Source organism: Ricinus communis, chromosome 2 (assembly GCF_019578655.1).
Source record: "Ricinus communis isolate WT05 ecotype wild-type chromosome 2, ASM1957865v1, whole genome shotgun sequence".
NCBI lineage: Eukaryota > Viridiplantae > Streptophyta > Magnoliopsida > Malpighiales > Euphorbiaceae > Ricinus > Ricinus communis.
The window spans coordinates 2,100,430-2,120,650 of NC_063257.1; the positions used below are offsets into that span (position 1 = coordinate 2,100,430).

At 35.5% G+C, this 20,221-nt stretch overlaps 6 protein-coding genes across 8 annotated transcripts; 3 read left to right on the forward strand and 3 right to left on the reverse strand.

Annotated features, from left to right (window-relative positions):
• Positions 1–364: 364 nt before the first annotated feature.
• Positions 365–1,271, forward strand: LOC8288951. The gene is made up of 2 exons (XM_002510363.3): positions 365–635; positions 730–1,271. The coding sequence occupies exons 1-2, from the start codon at positions 524–526 to the stop codon at positions 909–911; spliced, it is 294 nt and encodes a 97-aa protein (XP_002510409.1). The 5' UTR covers positions 365–523; the 3' UTR covers positions 912–1,271.
• Positions 1,272–1,396: 125 nt separating this feature from the next.
• Positions 1,397–3,754, reverse strand: LOC8288950 (phenylcoumaran benzylic ether reductase TP7). Its single transcript, XM_002510362.4, has 5 exons — positions 3,483–3,754; positions 3,242–3,376; positions 2,282–2,504; positions 1,886–2,089; positions 1,397–1,781 (listed from the first exon to the last, which is right to left on the reverse strand). The coding sequence occupies exons 1-5, from the start codon at positions 3,663–3,665 to the stop codon at positions 1,615–1,617; spliced, it is 912 nt and encodes a 303-aa protein (XP_002510408.1). The 5' UTR covers positions 3,666–3,754; the 3' UTR covers positions 1,397–1,614.
• A 1,754-nt stretch (positions 3,755–5,508) lies between these two features.
• On the reverse strand, positions 5,509–6,538 carry LOC8288949. The gene is made up of 4 exons (XM_002510361.4): positions 6,378–6,538; positions 6,147–6,256; positions 5,930–6,048; positions 5,509–5,840 (listed from the first exon to the last, which is right to left on the reverse strand). The coding sequence occupies exons 1-4, from the start codon at positions 6,427–6,429 to the stop codon at positions 5,705–5,707; spliced, it is 417 nt and encodes a 138-aa protein (XP_002510407.1). The 5' UTR covers positions 6,430–6,538; the 3' UTR covers positions 5,509–5,704.
• A 5,659-nt stretch (positions 6,539–12,197) lies between these two features.
• On the forward strand, positions 12,198–15,745 carry LOC8288948 (tubby-like F-box protein 5). 3 transcript variants are annotated; one of them, XM_048370519.1, is made up of 5 exons: positions 12,198–12,428; positions 13,652–14,025; positions 14,121–14,208; positions 14,624–14,756; positions 14,841–15,745. In XM_048370519.1, exons 2-5 carry the CDS (start codon positions 13,675–13,677, stop codon positions 15,508–15,510), a joined length of 1,242 nt encoding a protein of 413 aa, XP_048226476.1. In that variant the 5' UTR covers positions 12,198–12,428; positions 13,652–13,674; the 3' UTR covers positions 15,511–15,745. The 3 variants fall into 3 exon arrangements, with proteins under 3 accessions (XP_048226476.1, XP_015575904.1, XP_002510406.1); XM_015720418.3 differs by having other exon boundaries at positions 12,199–12,774; positions 13,655–14,025; XM_002510360.4 differs by having other exon boundaries at positions 12,200–12,774.
• Positions 15,746–15,860: 115 nt separating this feature from the next.
• LOC8288947 (serine/arginine repetitive matrix protein 1) lies at positions 15,861–17,610 on the reverse strand. The gene has a single exon (XM_002510359.4). The coding sequence runs from the start codon at positions 17,608–17,610 to the stop codon at positions 15,955–15,957; it is 1,656 nt and encodes a 551-aa protein (XP_002510405.1). The 3' UTR covers positions 15,861–15,954.
• Positions 17,611–18,380: 770 nt separating this feature from the next.
• Positions 18,381–19,937, forward strand: LOC8288946 (CBS domain-containing protein CBSX3, mitochondrial). The gene is given in 7 exon segments (XM_048370520.1): positions 18,381–18,508; positions 18,754–18,872; positions 18,875–19,032; positions 19,142–19,220; positions 19,374–19,447; positions 19,545–19,605; positions 19,730–19,937. Coding segments are annotated over 6 exon segments (615 nt in total). The 5' UTR covers positions 18,381–18,508; positions 18,754–18,772; the 3' UTR covers positions 19,873–19,937.
• Positions 19,938–20,221: the final 284 nt, after the last annotated feature.

The following is a 20,221-nucleotide window of genomic DNA, read 5'->3' on the forward strand; positions in this document are numbered from 1 at the left end:
TCCCATGTTTACTTTGATTTTACTCTGGAAAATGGAAATAAATGGCAACTGCTGGACTCATTTTAAGAATCATCAAATACCAAATGTAGCCGCCATTCTTTTTGAGATAACTGAAGATTGAAGTCATAATGATTCTATAGGACCATAAGCGGCAGCATTCTTGTTAAAATGAAAAACAGTAAAGGGGGATTATTTACCGGAAGGCTGTGGAGATGCCAGATGGATGCTGTCTAATCATATACCAACTGGTATAACAACTCTCCAACAACTGAGCAACAAACATCTCAATTTTTATTTATTTATTTTTGTAACTTGACTTGGCTCTTAGACAGACAAGTTGAGTACTATTTAAGTGATTTTATAGCATTTCTTAAACATGGACAGCTAATGTCTGCTTGGTGCTACCCCTCTCCTCCTCCCTTCTCTCTCTCTCTCTCTCTCTCTCTCTCTTAAGTACAGACTAGACTAAGACGTATATTAAACCTTTGGAACACTATCAAATTGTGCCATTTTCCTGCAACAAATGACTGAAAGAACTTTCATAGTGATCTTTTTCTTCTGGGCTATCCTCACAATCGTCACACCTACACTTATTCTCCTGTCAGAATCTTCAAAACCTGACTGGAAATCCAGTGGTAAGCTTTTGATCACCATCCACTTGCGGTGTCAGTTTTACCTTACTTCATCATACTTGTCAAATTCTGGATTTGTTGGTTTTGCATGTTGCAGTTGATAGAAGTAGAGGAATGGTCAATGCTGGGAGAACGAGTGGATACGCAGAGATACAATTGGCTAGAAAGGTTACACGATCAGCACCAATGGAGGAGGCACCAGCTCCTGCTCCATTCCTGGAACCGGTCTTAAGGACCAGATGGACTAATTTGAGAAGGATTTTTAAGAAAAGATTATGAGACTGGTATTGCTCAAAGGTATATATATCTGATGCTGCATTGTCACGGCTATGGAGGTTAATTTATTGAATTTGAGGATTTAATCTTATAGTTCGGTCATTAAAGAAAGAATAAATGTAAAAGTGGACATCAGAGATGTAATCTGTAGATATATACTAGTGCTATATAGAAATACAATTGCCAGAAAGTGCTTGTCCTGTAAATGGAGTCAATTTTCACACCAAAAGGAGAGGCAGATTTTCTTGTCTTTCTCTTTTTACTAGTTTATATGCATTTGGTCACCGACAGATTCTCTTCAGAAAAGAATAGAACATAATCTCCATAAAAAAGAATCTAACCAATGAATCATAGCTTATTATATAAGTTTGGTTTCGTCCTGAAATTATTGTTTATTAGGTTGTTAAAAGGTTTGCCCTCAATTGAAGCCAGAAATGGACGATGAAGGGAAAACAAAATCGGTTAAATAATGCGAAAAGAATTGAATATAGCCAAAACATTCTGCAGTTTTATTCATAAGAAGATTAACAACTAAATAAGATTTCGAAATTCTTTTATACCCTCTTTCATGCTGTCTTAAGCATAGATGCAGCATCGTTATATTTGATAAGAGAACTTGACATTCGAAGCATAAAAACTCTTCTGCAGATACAACCATTTGCAATCATTTGAATTTTTGTATACTAAAGCAGCAGATTCAAAATCTTCAAGCAGTCTGATCAAAGTATTCTGCAATGGTGGTGTACTTGACATCTGGATATAACTGAGAAGCTTCGACTCCCCATGATGGGTCAATCTCAAAGTTGGTTTGATCACCCTTAATAAACACACAATGGTTGATTGCTAGACCAATATTAAATGGCATTGGAACCGCTGCAAGAATTTAAGAGCAGAAAAGGAAAATTGAATCTTTGCTATGTCTTTGATTAAACAGAATGTACTAAAATTGACCCACTGGTGGATTTACTTATACTCACTTTGGATGTCCTGAAGAACCTTCTCTTCTGGAACATAGTTTTTCTCAATGGTCTTGCCAGTTTTCTTCTCCTCGAGAGCAACAAGCTCATTGTATGTTAAAATATTCATAGGAGGGTTAACAAAGAGGGTCTTGTTCAAGGTTCTTGGATCATCTACAGCTTTTATGGTGTAGAGTGCAATGTCCTGCTCCATGCTGAAAATTGCTGCACAACACAACGAGCATATATCTAAACTCAGACACACACATATATATATATGTACAGTATACACACATGGTAAGAGTTCCTGGTTGATGATTGATGGTGCAGCAAGTCAGGGTTGTGGCCTCCGCATTTGCCTTGAAAAGAAATTTCTAAAGTAACAAAAGAAAATGAGAAAACAAAAAGTAGTTTTACCTTTGACATTTCCATCTCCTAAGATGGTGACTTTGTCACCTGCAGGCCGCAGCAGTAAGGGGATCATTAAAGAAGCAAAGTAGTTGCAGACAGCATAAGTGTAGGGTATCCCTTCAGCCTCAATGGCCCGGCGAATTTGAGCCTTTGTTTCAAATGCAGATTTTGCTGGCTCAACGGCATGAACATGATCCACATCTGTCCCAAACTCTGAAGGAAAGAATCTCTGAACAATACCAATGACTTATTTAGAATTAAGCATCACATCAAAGAGAGAGAGAGATATGTATTAGCAGTTTAAATCTTACATTAAGCTATATTCTTTTGTTGATAGATAAATCCATAAAACATTGCAGTAAATGTGCCAGCTGATATCATGAAGCTCAAAGTCAAAGGTACAAAGAAAGTGGGAATTGAAGTGGGCCTATGAATGCAATAGCAAGTGGGAAGCAATCAAATATAGCACCAACCGGGAGGTTGATGGAGCTAATAGTCTAAAACCCTTACTTTTAATTAAAGAAACAGAAACATCTTAGTTACTTTCACCCATATTTCTTTTAATTTTTTTTCTTCCTTCTATATGTTTTGGCTTAGACAATACTGAGATGTATCAGGCACTAGGATTAAATACATAGATGCTCACCCCGAATGTTTTATACTTCAGCAACAGATACTTTATGTTAACCTAATATTCTAAAGTAACTAGTACATCATTCATTTAATTATTGGCAAATGAATCCAAATTTCCAACTGGAGAAAAGAACTCTTTTTAATTAACCAAATTGGTGGGCTGTTGAGTAAACCTTCAATCCTGTTGCAGTTTTAAATAAAATTAATTAAATTAATCAACACAGGGAGATAGTATGGATGACTTGTTCATTATGGAAACGAGAGAATGACACCCAATAAGAGAAGAAAAAAAAAGAACCAATGTAAGGAACTGAGAGAGATAGAGAGTACAACCTTAACATTACCAGCTTCTTTAATAGCAGCAATGACCTTGGTCTGATCTGCTAGTTGCAGGGCACCGAGTGTCGATATCACCACATCCGCTTGCTTAATAGCCTTCACCAAGCTCTCATGGTCGTAAAGATCTCCCTGCATGCCCACCATACACACACACAGAGACACACACAATGTATACCATTCATTTTTTTATAAAAATGGCAGTCAAATATAGTACAATGGAGATTTAAGGGCTTACATGTAGCAAGGTGACGCCTAAGTTCTTGAAATTCTCAACAATTTTTCCTTTAACAGGATCAGAGACTGTACTCTCCCTGATCAAAACAAAGGTGGGCAGACCGGCCTTTGCGCTTGCTTCCACTATGAACTTTCCGATATAACCAGTTCCTCCAATAATCAAGATTTTGCTTGTGTCAGCCATTGACGTCTTCTTCTTCTTCTTTCTCAAAGAAACAACAATGATATAGGAAAATAAGTGAATTAGACGGGTGAACCTTCTTTTGCAGCCAAACTATTTATGAACAAGACTAAGGGACGTGAAATTACTAAAATACATATATTTGCTTCTTAAGAAAGAATAGGCAAAAAGCATTGGGCCCCTTAAATTTAGATATTCTTGGCTTTAGGCGCCTCAAGTTCAAATTGGTGCATTTAGGTCCTCCAATTTTATGATTTGGTGTATGTGTGCTCTCAACTAAACAGACATCTGTAAGTGTTTGGCAGTTGCTTATCAAGTTGTTGAAGCGTAGTTTAAGCAATTAAATTTAATTCTCAATAAATAATTGATAATAATAATAATAATAATAAAATATTTTCATATTCTCTCTTTTTCTCTTGATCTCTTTTTAATCTATTTCCAAAATAATAGAAGACTTTCTTTGTTTAAACTTCAGTTCTAATTTAGTTTTAAATCTAAGATTTTCTTAATTTGAAAAATTGAATAATGTTAGACAAAAAATTATCAATTTTTTATTATGTCCGTGTAGTTAGGGAATTCGTGACACTAAATTGAATAGTTAGAGGGTTTAATTCAACTATTTTGAACTTGAGGGTGTTGATAACAAAAAAAGAAAAAGTAACTCTTATATCCTTAATGTGATTATGTCTTAGACTAGTAGTACATGTGTAGGTTAAGATTTCTTGAACAATGTCACATATAAGCCGTATTTATGTTAATTGATTATATTATGGATATGTTTGCAGAGGAAGTAAGACCGATAAACTTGAACTTTAATCAATGTTTTCTGTTTTGCAGTTGGTAAAACTTACTCATAAAGCAAAATGGGGAAGAGGATGAAAACGAAAGCAAGCTCAGTAGGGTTTTAAAATTTTGTAGGGCCTTTTTCAAGTACTGTTTTGAATTGATGTGTTAAGTTGGAAACATCCAAACTTAGTTTGAATATCAGCATAAAATTAGGTAATTAAAGAGCAATCTGCACCTCCGTGTAACTAAGGCAGTGCCCTCATAATTTGCTCAGATTATTAAAAATGTATTGAGTACTACAAATTCTAGAATCTGGTGAGTGAAATTGGATTGTTATGAAATCAAGATCCACACACATGGTGCAGTAGTAGTTACTCAAAAGTATTTTCATAACTACTGAAAACTGTATCGTATTATCTAATCTTTGATTCAAAATGTAATCTAAGAAAGTTAGAGTTCGAGGAAAGGTGGCAGACACCAATCCACTACCACCATGAGCACTTTGTCATCTTAGATCAGGAGGGATAAAGCTGCCATCATTGTTGAGTGAAGCCACAGAAAGCTCAATTAGGTACACAATTTTTTAACATATAATGATGAATTCGTTGACCAGATAGTAAAGCCACAGAAAAGCTTAATTAGGTTCACAAGTGTAAAGACTATTGCCAAAAAATGTTCAAGCATTCTTATAATTTCTGAGCTGACCCAATCCAACCAAGTGGGTGTATTTCCTGTCCATTACTCATTTTTTGAAAAATTCCAAACCTGTTAAGAGTTAGTATTATAAAACCTAATAACTCTCTTCTTGCATTGCAGTTAAAGAAGTCTCAATATACAGTGAGGCTAAATTGTTTCTTGAACGGGATTGGGCTTTAGCTATAAGATAATGACGCCCACGAGGCCATCATCAACTGGGAATTGTGGCAGCCGTCACGAGTCACCACCCATTACAGACTTGGGGGAAAAAGAAAACAAAAAACTTTGGGATTTTTTTGTACAATATTTACTATTATTAATCCAGGTCAATCACTAATTCCATGAAAATTTACAGTGTTAAAGCTCTTTTAATTCTACACTTTATACAGCATAACATTGCAGAAAATTAATGTTCCACTTCACACACTCAAACCATCAATATTTACATCATCTTACCATTGGTACCTTAGTTCTGAACTTACCCATGGCTTAGTAGCACATAAACATGCTTTACTCGGATCACTCAACCATCTAAACACAATAACTACTTTAAACAACTATTAAGTACTAATCCCAGTATTATTATTGGGTTTTGAGGCAGGAAAATTAGCTATGTGGAACTGCGAAGCATAAGTGTTGGAAGATCGGTCGAGTACAGGAGGTTCATTTAGAAATGCCCAGTTGCTCCTAGTCCACCTGCACACCGAAACATAAGTTAATTGCTTCTTATTGTTCAATAATAATGATCATAATCCTGACCTGAGTTAAGTGTTTAGCTTATTCACCAGCCATTTTCTGTTATCAATTTCTCCAAGCTTTTTTCTTTTTCTTTTGTCCTAGCCTCGGGCAAGGAACTTGATCTCTTAAGCTTTATTCCATCGTTGTCATCATAATTCGTATCATCCTGTCGCATACACATATGATATAACATTATTAATCATAGTGCTTAATTTTGTAAAGTATATACAATATTCTTGCAAAGTTTTAAGACAAAATAAAAACCTCTGATGGAGTAGAAATGGCTTTTAGATGTTCCTCCTCTGTTTTCTTCTTCAGTTTCCAGTAAGCTTCAATCTCTTCTTTGGTGAATGACCAATTCTTCTTGTATTTCACTGACAATGTTCACTTATTATTAGAAACCAATTCCATATACAACCCTAGACTAGATCAAAACAAGTCATCAAATAAAGCAAAATTGAAACAACTTAATTAATAAGTTTGATTAGTTTTTACCTGATTTAGGATCCAGTACAGGTGAGTCCCAACCAGCCATTAAAGATCCCATTTTTGTTCAACAACTTCTCTCAATTGCTTTGCTCCAAATTATGGCTCAAAACTGTTAAAAGCCACCTTTAATTTATCCTACAGTTAGTAGATCTCGGTGGGTCTGATCTTTTTCTTGGTCTTATCCACTGCAGTATATCCAAAAATAGATTGTTTACTCGAGTACAGACAAAGGGTCTATTGTTTTTTTGACTTGTTTAACAAGGATTTTGGCTGGTGCCACGATTGTGATAAGCTCCACTAACTTTTGTTTATCAATGTTTGTAGCACACAGATAACCGATACAATGGTCTGAGGGAGATATTTATTATAGTATATAATAAAAAAAATATATATTATAGTCAGGTCCTTTTATCCTGCGAGTGACAGACATCCATTACGTTGGCCTTAGTGTGGAGGTAAAATGTCATGCGGTGGTCTTCGGTGTTATCTCAGCTCTACTCTACGCGACTATATAGATTCCGTGTATTTATATGGGATTAATTCTTTTGGTTAGTGGACTGGTTTAGCCACTTTTACGATTATGTTTAATTACCAAATGACTTGTAATTTAGTAATGCAAGATTGATATGGAGTTTAAACTTTTTTTAATTGAAATACGTTCTTACTAATCTTCAGTGTATTGTATTTTAAGTATTATATACTTTATGTATTCAATTATAGAAATACAATTCAAAATGCAATTTATTTCATTGTTTCAGATTCAACTAAAATAGAGACACTTGGTCGTAAATGGGCTGGATTTTTAATAGTTGGGTTGGATCAAACCAACAGTAGACTCAGCTCGGATCAAGTATTCCTTTTGGGTCAGGGAAATGAGCTCATAAAACTTAGCAAAAGTGGTGGACATATCTCATATGACTTTGACTACTGACAATCTCATGCATCTTTTATCTCAATCCTAAAAACATTTGATGGTTGTTCAGTTAACCAAAATCAACGGATGGCGACAATTAGCTACACAATCATAACAAGATCCAAGTGGGCTCGCAGCATGCTAGCAAATAAAAAGAAAAGAAAAGGCTTTGGAAAGAAACGACATCAAGAGCATATGCCTGATCCATGATCAAGTACACATGAAAGCAAAATAATTAATTCCCTGTAATCACATAATGGCTCATTTCCCACTCTTCTAAGCAAATACAAAACCAAGAAAAACTCAAGAAAATTAACACATGGAAAGAAAAAGGCTTACATTAACTTTGTCATCATACAGGGTAATAATGCATGATATCATGACTAAACTTCACGAGCACTTGATTGCACCTGAAATTAATTTCTTTTCACTGTCAGTATAAAGAGGGAAAGAATGAGTATCTCAATGTTCTTTTCTTTTTTCTTTTTTTTTCTTTCTTTCTTTATGTCCACTTGCTGTGTGGAATGGTCCCATTACGCATAATCAGCACCATTAATTCCATGTAAATTTATACAGGACCCCCTTTTTTTTGTTCTGTATATATAGAGACACATGGGTACACCAACCCCAGAAGGGAAATTGGATCCCATCAAAATCTATCAAGATTTCCATTATTTGATGATAGTTACAAAATGATATCTTTCATATAATTTGACTTCCCTCAAAAATCAAACCAAACCCAGTAAAAAATCTGGGCTACATCCGCTATATATGTATACATGTCCATGTAATAATAATCGTGAAACATAGAACTGGTAGGTAGGGACTCAATTTTGACAACATGTCACATTACACTACATGGCAATAATGCTTCTAAATTGATGCATCAAAATCATCAAATCAATCAATTCAGAGGAGAAAACTTCATTATAATATATGTATCCGAAGTGTATGGACTATACATATATATATATATGTATATATATGGTTGCTCAATCTTAATTATGACTCTTGTCCAACGAAAGAATATGCCAATCCCATTTCATGCCAGCTCCATATGTCCTTGTCTACTTTCAGATTATGCCCATTCAGAAAAAAAAAGCTTACAAATTCCAACTGTATAACAGCTTGAAGCAACCAATGATCTATACGTAGCCCATTGCACGAATGGCTGTTGCACCAACTAGGGCTCCACTGTATCATCACTCGAGAATCTTAGGCCTCTTTGATGGGCACCCAAATATATTTCGTTTCCTTCTTTTTGGGATTTCTCTAAGATTGGAGGTATTGTTCTGTTCTGTTTGACATAATCTAAGCAAGTGGTTACATTCTTAAACGAACAAATACAGTACTTTTTCCTCTCTTATTGTACAATGTTTAAGCTAGCAGACATCCACCTAACTTTGCACTTCCAACATGCTTCAACTCGACTGATCTTACTTTTCTTGTTAATTTTAGCCATAAGTCATAGGTACCTTAACTTTAGTAAGATTCTATTTTAATTAATCTAATTTTTAAAAAGTTTTTATTTTTTTTGAATAAAAAAAAAGATTAGTTTCAAGTTTAGATTTAGTATAAAAATTTAACTTCTTAACATTTAATCGTGATTGCATTGTTACACATTTCTAACTTTAGACCATCCTTCTATTTTACAATTTCATTGTACAATTTTAATAAATCACAAACAATCGCATTATCTCTTGGCTTACTGTAAAATGGTTATATTATTTTAATTTATTAGAATTCGCTCGATCAATTTCAATTTTATTTTATCGGCAGTCATTTTCTGGTTTAAAATTGAAAAAATTACTAACGTAGCAATTCAGAGTACAATTTGTGAGATAAAATAATTATAAAAAAAAAGTGACTTAATTGGAAATATAATCATTTTGTGATTGTTGATAAATAGTGGGGTGGGAGTATTTATGAAATTAACATAAACAATAGTGCTTATAGTCTAAAAGCTCTTATTAATTAAGATCTTAATCAATTAACTTGCTAATTTTGTTTTTTATATCTTTAAAAACTAAAACTAATGGCATTTAAAATCTTCAGGTCGTTAGGTGCTGAATAATTTGAGAGAGTTGGATCCCAATGGGATATCATAACGAACGGATGGATCAAATCAAATCCATAACAATTTTTCTATTAAATTTTATCTTTATTCGAATTTGAATAAAATGTAGCACCTTTCCTTCCTATATATAAAGGAAAAGAAAAGGAAATGTATGTCCGATATCTTTGGAAGTTTGGAAAATACTCAAGGAGTTTGTGAAGGTGCAGTGGGTGGAGTGGACCCTATGGTTTTAGGTGGCACAGTTTTGAAAGCCATGGGAAACAAACATCAAGTAAAAGGTAATGATAATAATTCAACGAGTTAGCTGTTGGGTTGGGAGCCTAATCAAATACTCAAAAAAAGAGGAGCCACGACCCTCCATCAAACTATCTTCTATACTGCAAATATTATTCCCTCCACCATCCATATTCAATTCTGCCCTTTACATACATACATACGCCTTTCAAGTTTCCATGAATCAGCCAAACTTTATTATTTAAATAGCAGAGAATCAATGTCAGAGTTAATCCTATGATAATTATAGTACAGAATAATTTTGCTTGCGACCCAAATTAGGATTATTAATTTTTAGTTATAATGATGAATAGGTAGAATATATGATTATGGGGAGATTCTAGTTTGACATAAAATATAAGCTATGATAACTCCTACTGTTAAGATAAGAAAGCATGGGGAATTATTACATTTCTTTATGAGTTGTCCTCATCCCTCTCAAGTGCTCCTCCTGCTATCCATTGAAAGGAGACTCTCTTTTTTTTTTTTTTTTTTATGTTTCTTTCTAAAAGAAAATTAAGTCTTTTAATTGACCATCGACAGAAATGATTTTAGTAGAGTGGGTTGCACGTGTGTGTGTGTGTGACTCCTTCTGCTGAACACAACACCTCTGATAAGGACTTCCCTGTCAAGAATTTGTGGGTTCCTCTCCTCTTCTCCCCACTTCATAAATGATCCATCTAATTTGTGCACCTAACCAGATACTCAAATGTTAACGTCATCTCTCGTGCTTTTTTTGAATCAATTTATTAGCAAGACCATGAATTAATTATATTTAATTACTATGACTTCGATTATATAATACATTTTCATGTTCATATTGGTCTCATCTCATTTTATATAATTTTATCAGGTGAGTGGATATTTGAGGTATAATTCAAATATTAGAAGTGTTTGCTTTTGAGGGTTAACAGATGGGTGCAGTGGACCCTTGTGGTCCAAATACTATGGATAGAGTCTGGTGTGGATGAGGATTAGGCCTCCTAAAAGGAAGAGCTTCTACTTTCCCAATTCCATTTAAAACATATGTTATGTCGGGGTGATTTTTTTATTTACTCTTCTCTGACTTTAAACATTTTAATAATTTTTTTGAAAAAAATTATTATTACAGATAATAATAATATTTTTTACGAGTATATAACACTGTCATATTTACTGTATATTTAAAATAATCTTAATTTCAAAATAAAATTAAAGAATTTACTAATAATAATAAGGAAAGAAGAAGTTGCAATGGATTATCAGGTGGAGGTTGGTGATCACAATTAGATTGCTTTTTACAAGGGAAATGCATTTATGTGAAAATCATGAGGCTTTTTTCCACGGCAAACATGATTACAAGCTTGGTGTCGTTTAAGCCCATTTCCCATCAAGCGAAACGATTTCAATTTAGTTTTGAATTAGGGTAAGGTTAATTTGACTAAAGAAAAACCCCAAATCAGCCATGGGTATCACCATCAAAATGGAAAAGATTTATTTTAAATAATTAATTATATAGCATTATCTTATGGGAATCCAAGAAAGAAAGAAAAAGAAGGTGGATGTTACATGGTGCTATCAAATATAATGCAATGTGAGACAAGGAAATGCATAATTATCATCATATGTAAATATATTATTCAACCGATTTCCAAGATGAAGATGACCAACTCTTGAAGGAGACGTTATTAATATTCTTCTTCAAAGGCACAAATGTTTCAAGGAATCATGACACACTCTCTCTCTCTCTCTCTCTCTTTAGTGCTGCCGATTACATCGGCCACATAAATCATAACGATTGACTGGGTACTTTCACATATAACTTATTTAAATTTACTTGTTCTTCTAATGTCTAATGTTTTAAAGTTTAACCTTATTAACAGGACGCTTAACAATATTTCTTTTTCATTTTAAATTGTTTAAAAGTATAAATTATATTATTTATTTATTTACATCATGTTTCATCTAATATTTATAAAAGAATAAATATTTGTGTAGGTGTAATGAACAACCCAAAAAGAAGAAATAAATGTCAAAAGAAGTTAAAAGAGTTATCTATAGTTTAATTAAAGTTTCAATTTTGATCTTTAAATATATAATTGTATTAAGATTTTTAATATAAATTTTAAAACAAGGGCATTTAAAGTAAGAAGAAAATAACTTTTAGATAATATTTTTATTGTTAAAAAGGGTAAAGAGAAAGAAAAAAAAAAAGCAAAACTATTTTTATAAAAATAATAATTTTAAAGATCATAATTATAATACATTAAAATTAATATCTAAATTTGTAAAATAGTAAAATGATAGCAGAAGATAAAAATAATAAAAATAGAATAATAGCATTTGAAAAGTTAGATCCCTTTTTAAAATAAAAAGTAATTGATTGAATTAGTCTTTAATGGAAGCATTTTGTACAACTCTCGCTCTTGTATTAAATTATTAGATTTAATTGGTCTATATATAAGATTTTAGTGTCAATTTAGTAAAATAATTTAAATTGGGTATGTATTTGTTCATCCGTCACAAATATAAGGGAAAAATTGACTTTTTATCTATTAAGAAATTTCGCTAAATTGAAACACAGAAGAACAACCCAAAAAAATTAACGGACAAAAGGAAACGGCAGTTAAAAAAGAAAAAAAGAAAAAAGAAAAAGGTGCGTTTTAATAAAATAAGAGGCAAAGATGAGAAGTTGGGATCCGAAAGAGAGAGAGAGAGAAGAAATAAAAGGCAGAATTGTGTGGATATGGCAGTGCAGAAAGGAGGAGAAGAAGAAAGAAACCTCTGGTTGATTTGCAGCCTGTTGTAGCTTAAGGTGACCTTCAATTTTATCAAAAGGCCACTTTCCTCCTCCTTTCTCTCTCTCTCTCTCTCTCTCGATACGATACAACACAACACATTTTTAATTTCTTTTTCTCATTTCTCTGTGTGTGTGTGTGTGTGTGTTTATATCGAGACAGTGGTGCCCCTGAAATTCCTCTTCTCGATCCCCAATTTCTTTCGAAATACGTTCAACAGAGAATTTCACCGTCTCCAAAGAGGTTGTCTCCCAGTTGATACATGCATCAATTTGTTTCTTCTCTTTTAGCTTCTTCTTTTAAACTCATCTTCCTCTTCCCCCTTTGCCTCCTGGATCTGGAGTTCTTCAAAAAAATTTCAAGGTATACAGTCTCTTCGTTCTCTTCTATTTTTCTAGACTGTTAACTATGATCATTGCTTTTCTTTTTTTTTTTTTTTAAAAAAAAACCACTTTCCTTTATGATTGACTTATTCTGTTAATACGTCGTAGTTGGAAACGATGCAATCGTCATTTATCTATGATCAGTTACCAGTCGTTTACGAGGTCTTCATAGAAGACGATTACTTTTAGAATATCTGCTCTGTCATCTGTTTTTCTTTTTTTAAATAATCAGACGACAGATTGTGTGATGTCGTCATTGTCGTCTAAGACATAGTCTAAGTTTGATCAATGACTACCGTTTGTCTGCCTTTACAAGGCAGCTCATTAATGTCAAACGACATCAGACTATGGGTCCTGATGGGAGGCCAGGCCACTCATTTTTAGATAAAGAGTCCATTAAATTTGCTAGGGCATCGATGTTTAAGCGACATTTATGATCAAGCTATTACGGTCTATGTATGACCGTTGGTTTGTCGTTTACAGGTCGTCCTCCGTTTTTAATTTTACAGACAGACAGCGGGGTTCTATGAGCAACCGACCTGTCGTTTAAGTCAGTCCTGCGGCAGTTCGTTTACCTGCGATCCGCTGTTGGAAGTTTCACAGAATCATGTTAATTTATTTTAATCTTTGAAAATTAAGATAAAATTTTGATTGACTAAAATACGCTCCAAATTCAATTTCTTATCTCCAAGTTATTTTGGTAGGACACTAACAAAAGAGGAAAAGAAATAAATAATAAATTTATTATTTATATCATATTTCTTTACCATGAGGGTATTTTGAGACATATAAACCCATTGTTTAAACATTTTGCTGTCTATGATTTAATCTAATAAATTCACCTTTCTCTGTATCAGCAGCCAATATAATTTAATTTGAGATGCCATTAAAGGGCTTTGTACGGGAGCTTAGAGAGATAAGGGATGACATAAGCACAATATCATTTGGAAAGGGAATACGACGCCGTGGGAGATCACATATTGCTCCAGAAAGTGCGTCAGAAATATTATCAAACCAAGTGATTATTGATCAGAGCCCATGGGCAAACTTGCCCCCTGAATTGCTCCATGATATAATTCAAAAAGTGGAGGCTACTGAGACCTCGTGGCCTGCTAGGAGAGATGTTGTGGCATGTGCATCAGTTTGTAAGTCTTGGAGAGAGATCACTAAAGAAATTGTTAAGACCCCTGAGCAATGTGGCTGCCTTACTTTCCCCATCTCCCTAAAACAGGTTTCTTTTGTTCTTTTGGTCTCTTTCCGAGTTTCACTAAACTGCTTACCTGCTATCATTATTATAATTAAAATTATTATTTTGTTGGTTTTTAGCCTGGCCCAAGAGATGCTCCTATTCAATGCTTTATTAGGCGGGAAAGAGCAACTTCGACTTATCTGTTGTATCTTGGTCTCAGCCCTGGTAAATATATTTTCTTTGGTTCTATTCCAGCTTAATCGATTCATTATGTATTTATCATGAAGAAAAGCTTGAACATTTTATTTTGTTTTTATCATTTTTATTTTCTTAATCACTTTGCAAAGCTGACTTTAGTGAGTATAAATGGTGGTTGCTTGAACTAAGTGATACTTTGTTTATTACTATACATATATCATACACAAAAGATTGTTATAAATTTAATACTTTCTGCAATCGGATTCAAATGTTAAACTGGTGCTATTTGTAACACTAATTGCAGGTTGATGAACCTAATATTGGTATGCCATGTTTTCATCCTGTGCATATCAGATTTTTCTCATCTCCTTTATTGTTAGATCCTTGGGCGTCAAAAAAACCTATGTGATACAGCTACTGATATTTTTATATTAATTTGCAGCTCTATCTGGTGATATGAGTAAACTGTTATTAGCAGCAAAGAAGATTAGACGGGCAGCAAGTACTGATTTTCGAATATCATTTGTTGGAAGTGATTTCTGTCGAACAAGCAACACCTACGTTGGAAAATTGAAGTAGGTTGAACTATATTTTTATCATTCTTATTTTCATACTGCTGTGTTCTTTATGCGTGCGACTGAGTACCAAATCTTGAACAGGTCTAACTTCCTGGGAACCAAATTCACCATTTATGACAGTCAGCCGCCACACCCAACAATGCAAGCCAACTGTAAGCAACATAGAAAAGTCCATTCGATCCAGGTATCTCCACTGGTACCTGCTAGAAACTATAGCATCGCCACTGTTTCTTATGAGCTCAACGTCCTCCGAACCAGAGGCCCAAGGAGAATGCAATGTACGATGCACTCTATTCCCGTCTCTGCCATTCACGAAGGGGGAACCGCCCCTACTCCAACAGAATTCCTAGCTTGTAATGATGAGCAGATTCCTCCATCATCCATTTCAAAAAGAAAGGAGCCACTCATTGAATTCAGCACAACTAGCGTTGCTGAATCAATTGAACCAAATTGCGGCAGAAAAGATCCCTTAGTTTTGAAAAATAAAGCACCAAGATGGCATGAGCAACTACAATGCTGGTGTCTAAATTTCAAAGGACGTGTTACGGTAGCCTCCGTGAAGAATTTCCAACTGGTGGCCGCTATTGATCCCAGCCAAAATGTGCCAGCAGAGGAACAGGAAAAAGTTATTCTGCAATTTGGGAAGATTGGGAAAGACATCTTCACCATGGACTATCGCTATCCACTGTCTGCCTTCCAAGCCTTTGCAATCTGCTTGAGTAGCTTTGACACTAAACCAGCCTGTGAATGACTATTCTATTTTACCATCTTGGGGCCCTATTTACGTTATTCTTCCCTGAAATTTTGTTGTATATATTCTCTTTGAAGGAAACACTTTAGGAGTTGCCATGCCATCATTTCTGCTAGTGCATGCATGTCCTGTGTAAGTTTCAGCTTTTATTTATTTGCAGAAATGTAGTTTCAGTAATCTCACCAAACTGTGTAATTTCTTCATTATAGAGAATTTCACTTTCGTCTTTCTTGTATATTAGTACAGAACTTGGAATTGAAGTTTCATAAAATAGTGCGCAAAATATTCATTATCATAATATGCTGAAACGGTACATACAAAAGCATGATTTTCTGGATGACATTGCATCCTTATTACCGATTTTATAGTTCATTGTTATTATCATATACACAAGTCCTTTATGTTTGCTGGTGCATAGATGCTATTAACTCGTCAGTTGGTAGTTTAGAGAACACCTATGTCTTTGTCTTTGCTCTTTTCCCCACAGGCATAAAGACAACCATGTCTTCGAGGCTTTTCAGGATTGTCATTGTCTGAGTCACTCGGTTCCAGAAAAAGCCCTCTTAGGCATCGTCTTCTTATCGTGGGCTCATAAGTAAGCTTTTGAGAACGAGTGACATTAAACTCAGTCTTGTGTGTTTCAAGAGGCTCTGGTTTAGCACTTGGCTTGCTCGATTCTGCCAGGTTATGAGAGAGAGCCAGATGAACACCAGGGTCTTGCTCATTCACTGAACTGTCTAATATAATTGAATTATTGACACTTTGAGTATTGCTATTGAGATATGCCTTTGTTACTGGAACTTCTTTGGTTGGATTCTTGGACCTTCCATCTCTGCTTCCTTCTCCATCAGTGGTTGCTCCAGTACTGTCATCTGGGTTGAGCTTATAACCCCGATGTATATGTATGGACCCATCTTTTCGTGCTGGTTCAGCTCCCACATGCATTGATGCTCCTGTATTTTCACCAGCTATTGTCATAACGCAGACTGGCTTTTCATCTACGGGATACTTTACTTGCCCTATCCCGAGCTTATGAATGAACTTCGAAATATCATCCCTAATTCCTTTGTGCAACGGAACATGCTCTCCATTGGACATGCTTGGCTTTTGATGAGATTCAGTTGATTTATTCCTGGCCTTTGGATGAGTTGCACTCACAGTTTTGATATGTTCTCCCCGATTTGCTGTCTTCTTATCTTCCTTTTCATGCTGCTTTTGTTCAGAACTAAATGCCACAGAATGTAGTTCTCTGGTTTCTGATCCTGTCATTGGTCCAGTGAGGAGCTCAGTGATTGCTTTCTTAGGTTCTTCTTCAGCTGGAACTTTTGTCTTTCCTTCTTTTTTAAGCACGTCCGGAGCTTCCTTTCCTTGTCCATTTTCCTTCTCTCTTTCTGTTGGTTCTAAGAGAGGCTTCATTCCTGCTGTTGGTTGAGCGACTTGTGAGAATAACGAAGATCCTTCAGGCTTTGGTTCTTGTCGATACGCAGATGGTGGGGGCTGAGAAGTCTCTTGTGCAGTGGATTGTAATTTCCTTAGTGGTGGAGGGGGCTGCGAACCTGTTGGTTGTTGAGTAGTCCTCCTAGGTGGAGGAGAGGGTTGTGAGGATGTCCGCCCTGCAAGCTGAGAGGCCGAACGAGGTGAAGCTTGAGGCTGTGCGACTGTTTGCTGTGTGGATCGAAATGGGGGCACAGATGCAGCTCGTGGTTGTGAAGCTGCCCGAGATGGTGAACGGGTCTGAGAGACAACACGACCCTCACTTTTTGCCCGAGACGGTAATGATGTCTGAGATGGTGATGGTGGTACAGAGGCAGCCCGGGTTTGTGTTTTTACACTAGATGGTGACTGGACGATGATTCGTGATTCAGGGATTGCAACAGGTGTCTGAGGTTCGGTACTTTGTGGTGCCCGGGCCTGAGGAGGAGGAGGAGACTGTATCGAGGCTAACCCTGGTCGAAATGGACGTTGAGGGATGGTAGTGATTGGCTGAGCTGGGGCTTGAATTTCACTACTAGGACGAGGGGGTTGGGGTTCCGCTGCAGGACGAGCAGCAGCTGTAATCCAAGGCAGCCTGAAGCGACTAAATGGCCTCTGATCTGCCATAGAAATGACAATGGAAAAGAAAAACCAAGTAAAAGGAAGGAAAAATTTGAGTCGTCAATATGTTGCCACAAGCGATGCCAATACTCTAATTTGGAGGTATGGTTTTAATATGTTTCCATTTGATACCTTGGAAAGCTTTCAGGACTCTAATATTGACATCTTCATGTTCACATTCTTCTTTTACTTCTTTACCTGTTTAAAGGGCAAGCCTTTACTTGTGAGAAAAACGGATTTCTTTTGACAGATTTTCCTTCTGTGTGAGGTCTGGCATCTCTCCCATTTGTTGCCTTTACTCTTCAGTTTTTTTTTTTTTTCCCCATCTGTCTCGTTCTGATAATATATGTGAGGACCATAATGTTCTCTTTGTAGGGGAAGCGGGAGCCGTGGTTTCGCTCCCAGATGCAGTCCACGTATATACTTGGACTGAAAGGCATATTTACAAATCCATCCACGTGATACCAGTCTAGACTGCAGTCGAATAGAACCACAATTACAGGAGTTCAAACTCCAGTTTTAATTAAAACAAATGGCAAAGAATGAAAGAGAAAATTGAAGTATAGGAGTGAATATTGATACTAGAGTAGGATATTGTGACAGCAAAGGGTAAAAAGGATCCTCAGTGTTGCCTTGTTGCTGTCTTTCAACACCATATGCCCATAAGAGATCAGAAGCAACGTGCATGAGAAGGTAAATCTCTCTCATATATTCCCCTTCCCTTTGTCCAGCCATTCAAGAAAAGAACCCAAAAGGAAACACACACAATCAGAAAAAGTGAAGATTTGCGAGACAAGAAATTCTCATGTCTTCTCCTTAAAAAATGCGATTGATTATGAGCTAAATTCATATCTTCATCTTCATAAGATTTCTAGTTATCTCAAGCACTCTAATCTTCCTCAAGGTATGTTCAATTAACTCATTTATATCAGTTATACTCCATGCCTCTTGCATCTTTAGGCAATAGCATTTCTGAAGTCGCAGTTTTAGTTTATTTCTGGTACATGTTACCTATTTTTATATTCCCCTCTTTGGTTGAACTTGAATACTAATCAATGAGAAGGTTGAAGATACATATAAATTAAACAAGTTCTTGAATAAAAGGTTGCATTAAACATTTGTGCTAAGAACTTAAAAGATTCATTGTAGTTTTCTGTAAACAAGAAAGATGCAGGGACTCATCCGAGGGGTAAGATCTTGCAAAGAAATACTAAAGATAGGAACTCAGAGACATTCACATGGGAAAGAAATATTTGAGAGGAAAAATATTTTTCACGTTTTGGATGTGTCACCTCTTCTCCATCCTTGCCGCAGAAGGGACTCGAGAATCTAACAGTGGCTGATGTGCTGATGACAAAGGGAGATGAGAAAACTGGGTCTTGGCTCTGGTGCCATAGCAACGACACAGTCTATGATGCCGTAAAGAATGTAGGTTTTAAAAAATGTTTCAGAAACAAAATTGAAACAGTTTTCCTACTAAACTCGGTTTATGTGTGTAAATAAGCAAAAACATCAATGCTAAAATTAGACATTGCAGATGGCGGAAAATAATATTGGGTCACTGTTAGTGCTAAAGCCTGGAGAAAAACATCTTGCAGGAATCATAACGGAAAGAGGTAAACCAATTTCCATTAGTTTACATTGGTCGAATCCCAGAATGATAAATATCATCTGATAAGTTGAGAATACACAAAACTTATAATGAGAAATACATAATTATTTAAGGCGTAAACTAATTGTTGTTCACGGGGGCATGGATGACCAAGCAGACTACCTGAGGAAGGTAATTGCAGAAGGGCGGTCCTGTCATTATACAAGAGTTGCAGAAATAATGACTGATGAGGTTATTTGTCATTTAACTTTCTTCTATTAGGACTCTTAAAAGTTAATTCTTGCTCTGCTCCTATCTAAAGATGCCCTAATTTTGATCATTTTAACAGAATAGATTAGTAACAGTAACATCTGATACCACCATTCTTCGAGCAATGCAGCTCATGACAGGTACTTGGCAAGTAAATTATTCATATTGCTATTATCACATGGAATGGAATATGTTCAAACTGTCGAAATTGATAATGTAATAACAAAGTTGAACTCGATGAAATAACGATGCTATATTTCACAGATCATCACATACGTCATGTTCCTGTTATAGATGGAAGGATAGTCGGTATGATTTCCATGGTAGATGTTGTTCGAGCAGTAGTGGAGCAGCAGAGCGGAGAACTGAAGCAGCTAAATGACTTCATCAGAGGAGAATACTATTGAACTATAATAATAGTCTGCATGAAAACAGCTGATTCAAGGGATAATATTCCTTCCAAATCTAATCACATTAAGGGTTGTCCTATAAATTATAAATTCAAAATATAAGATACAACCTATATAAAACTGGGAATCGTGCTTTCTGAAAACATTTATATGCAATATATGAGCACCTGTGCAGAATATGCACCATGTGCATGCCTATAAGTGCACGTCTGTGTTACAACTCCAGGCAAACACATAATCAATTGAAAATAAAATGGTTATCCGTATGGGTGTGGGTATGCACTCAATGTATAAACTACGCATGGAAGGGATGAGGTTATTAGGCCATCCAACATTGGATAAAAGC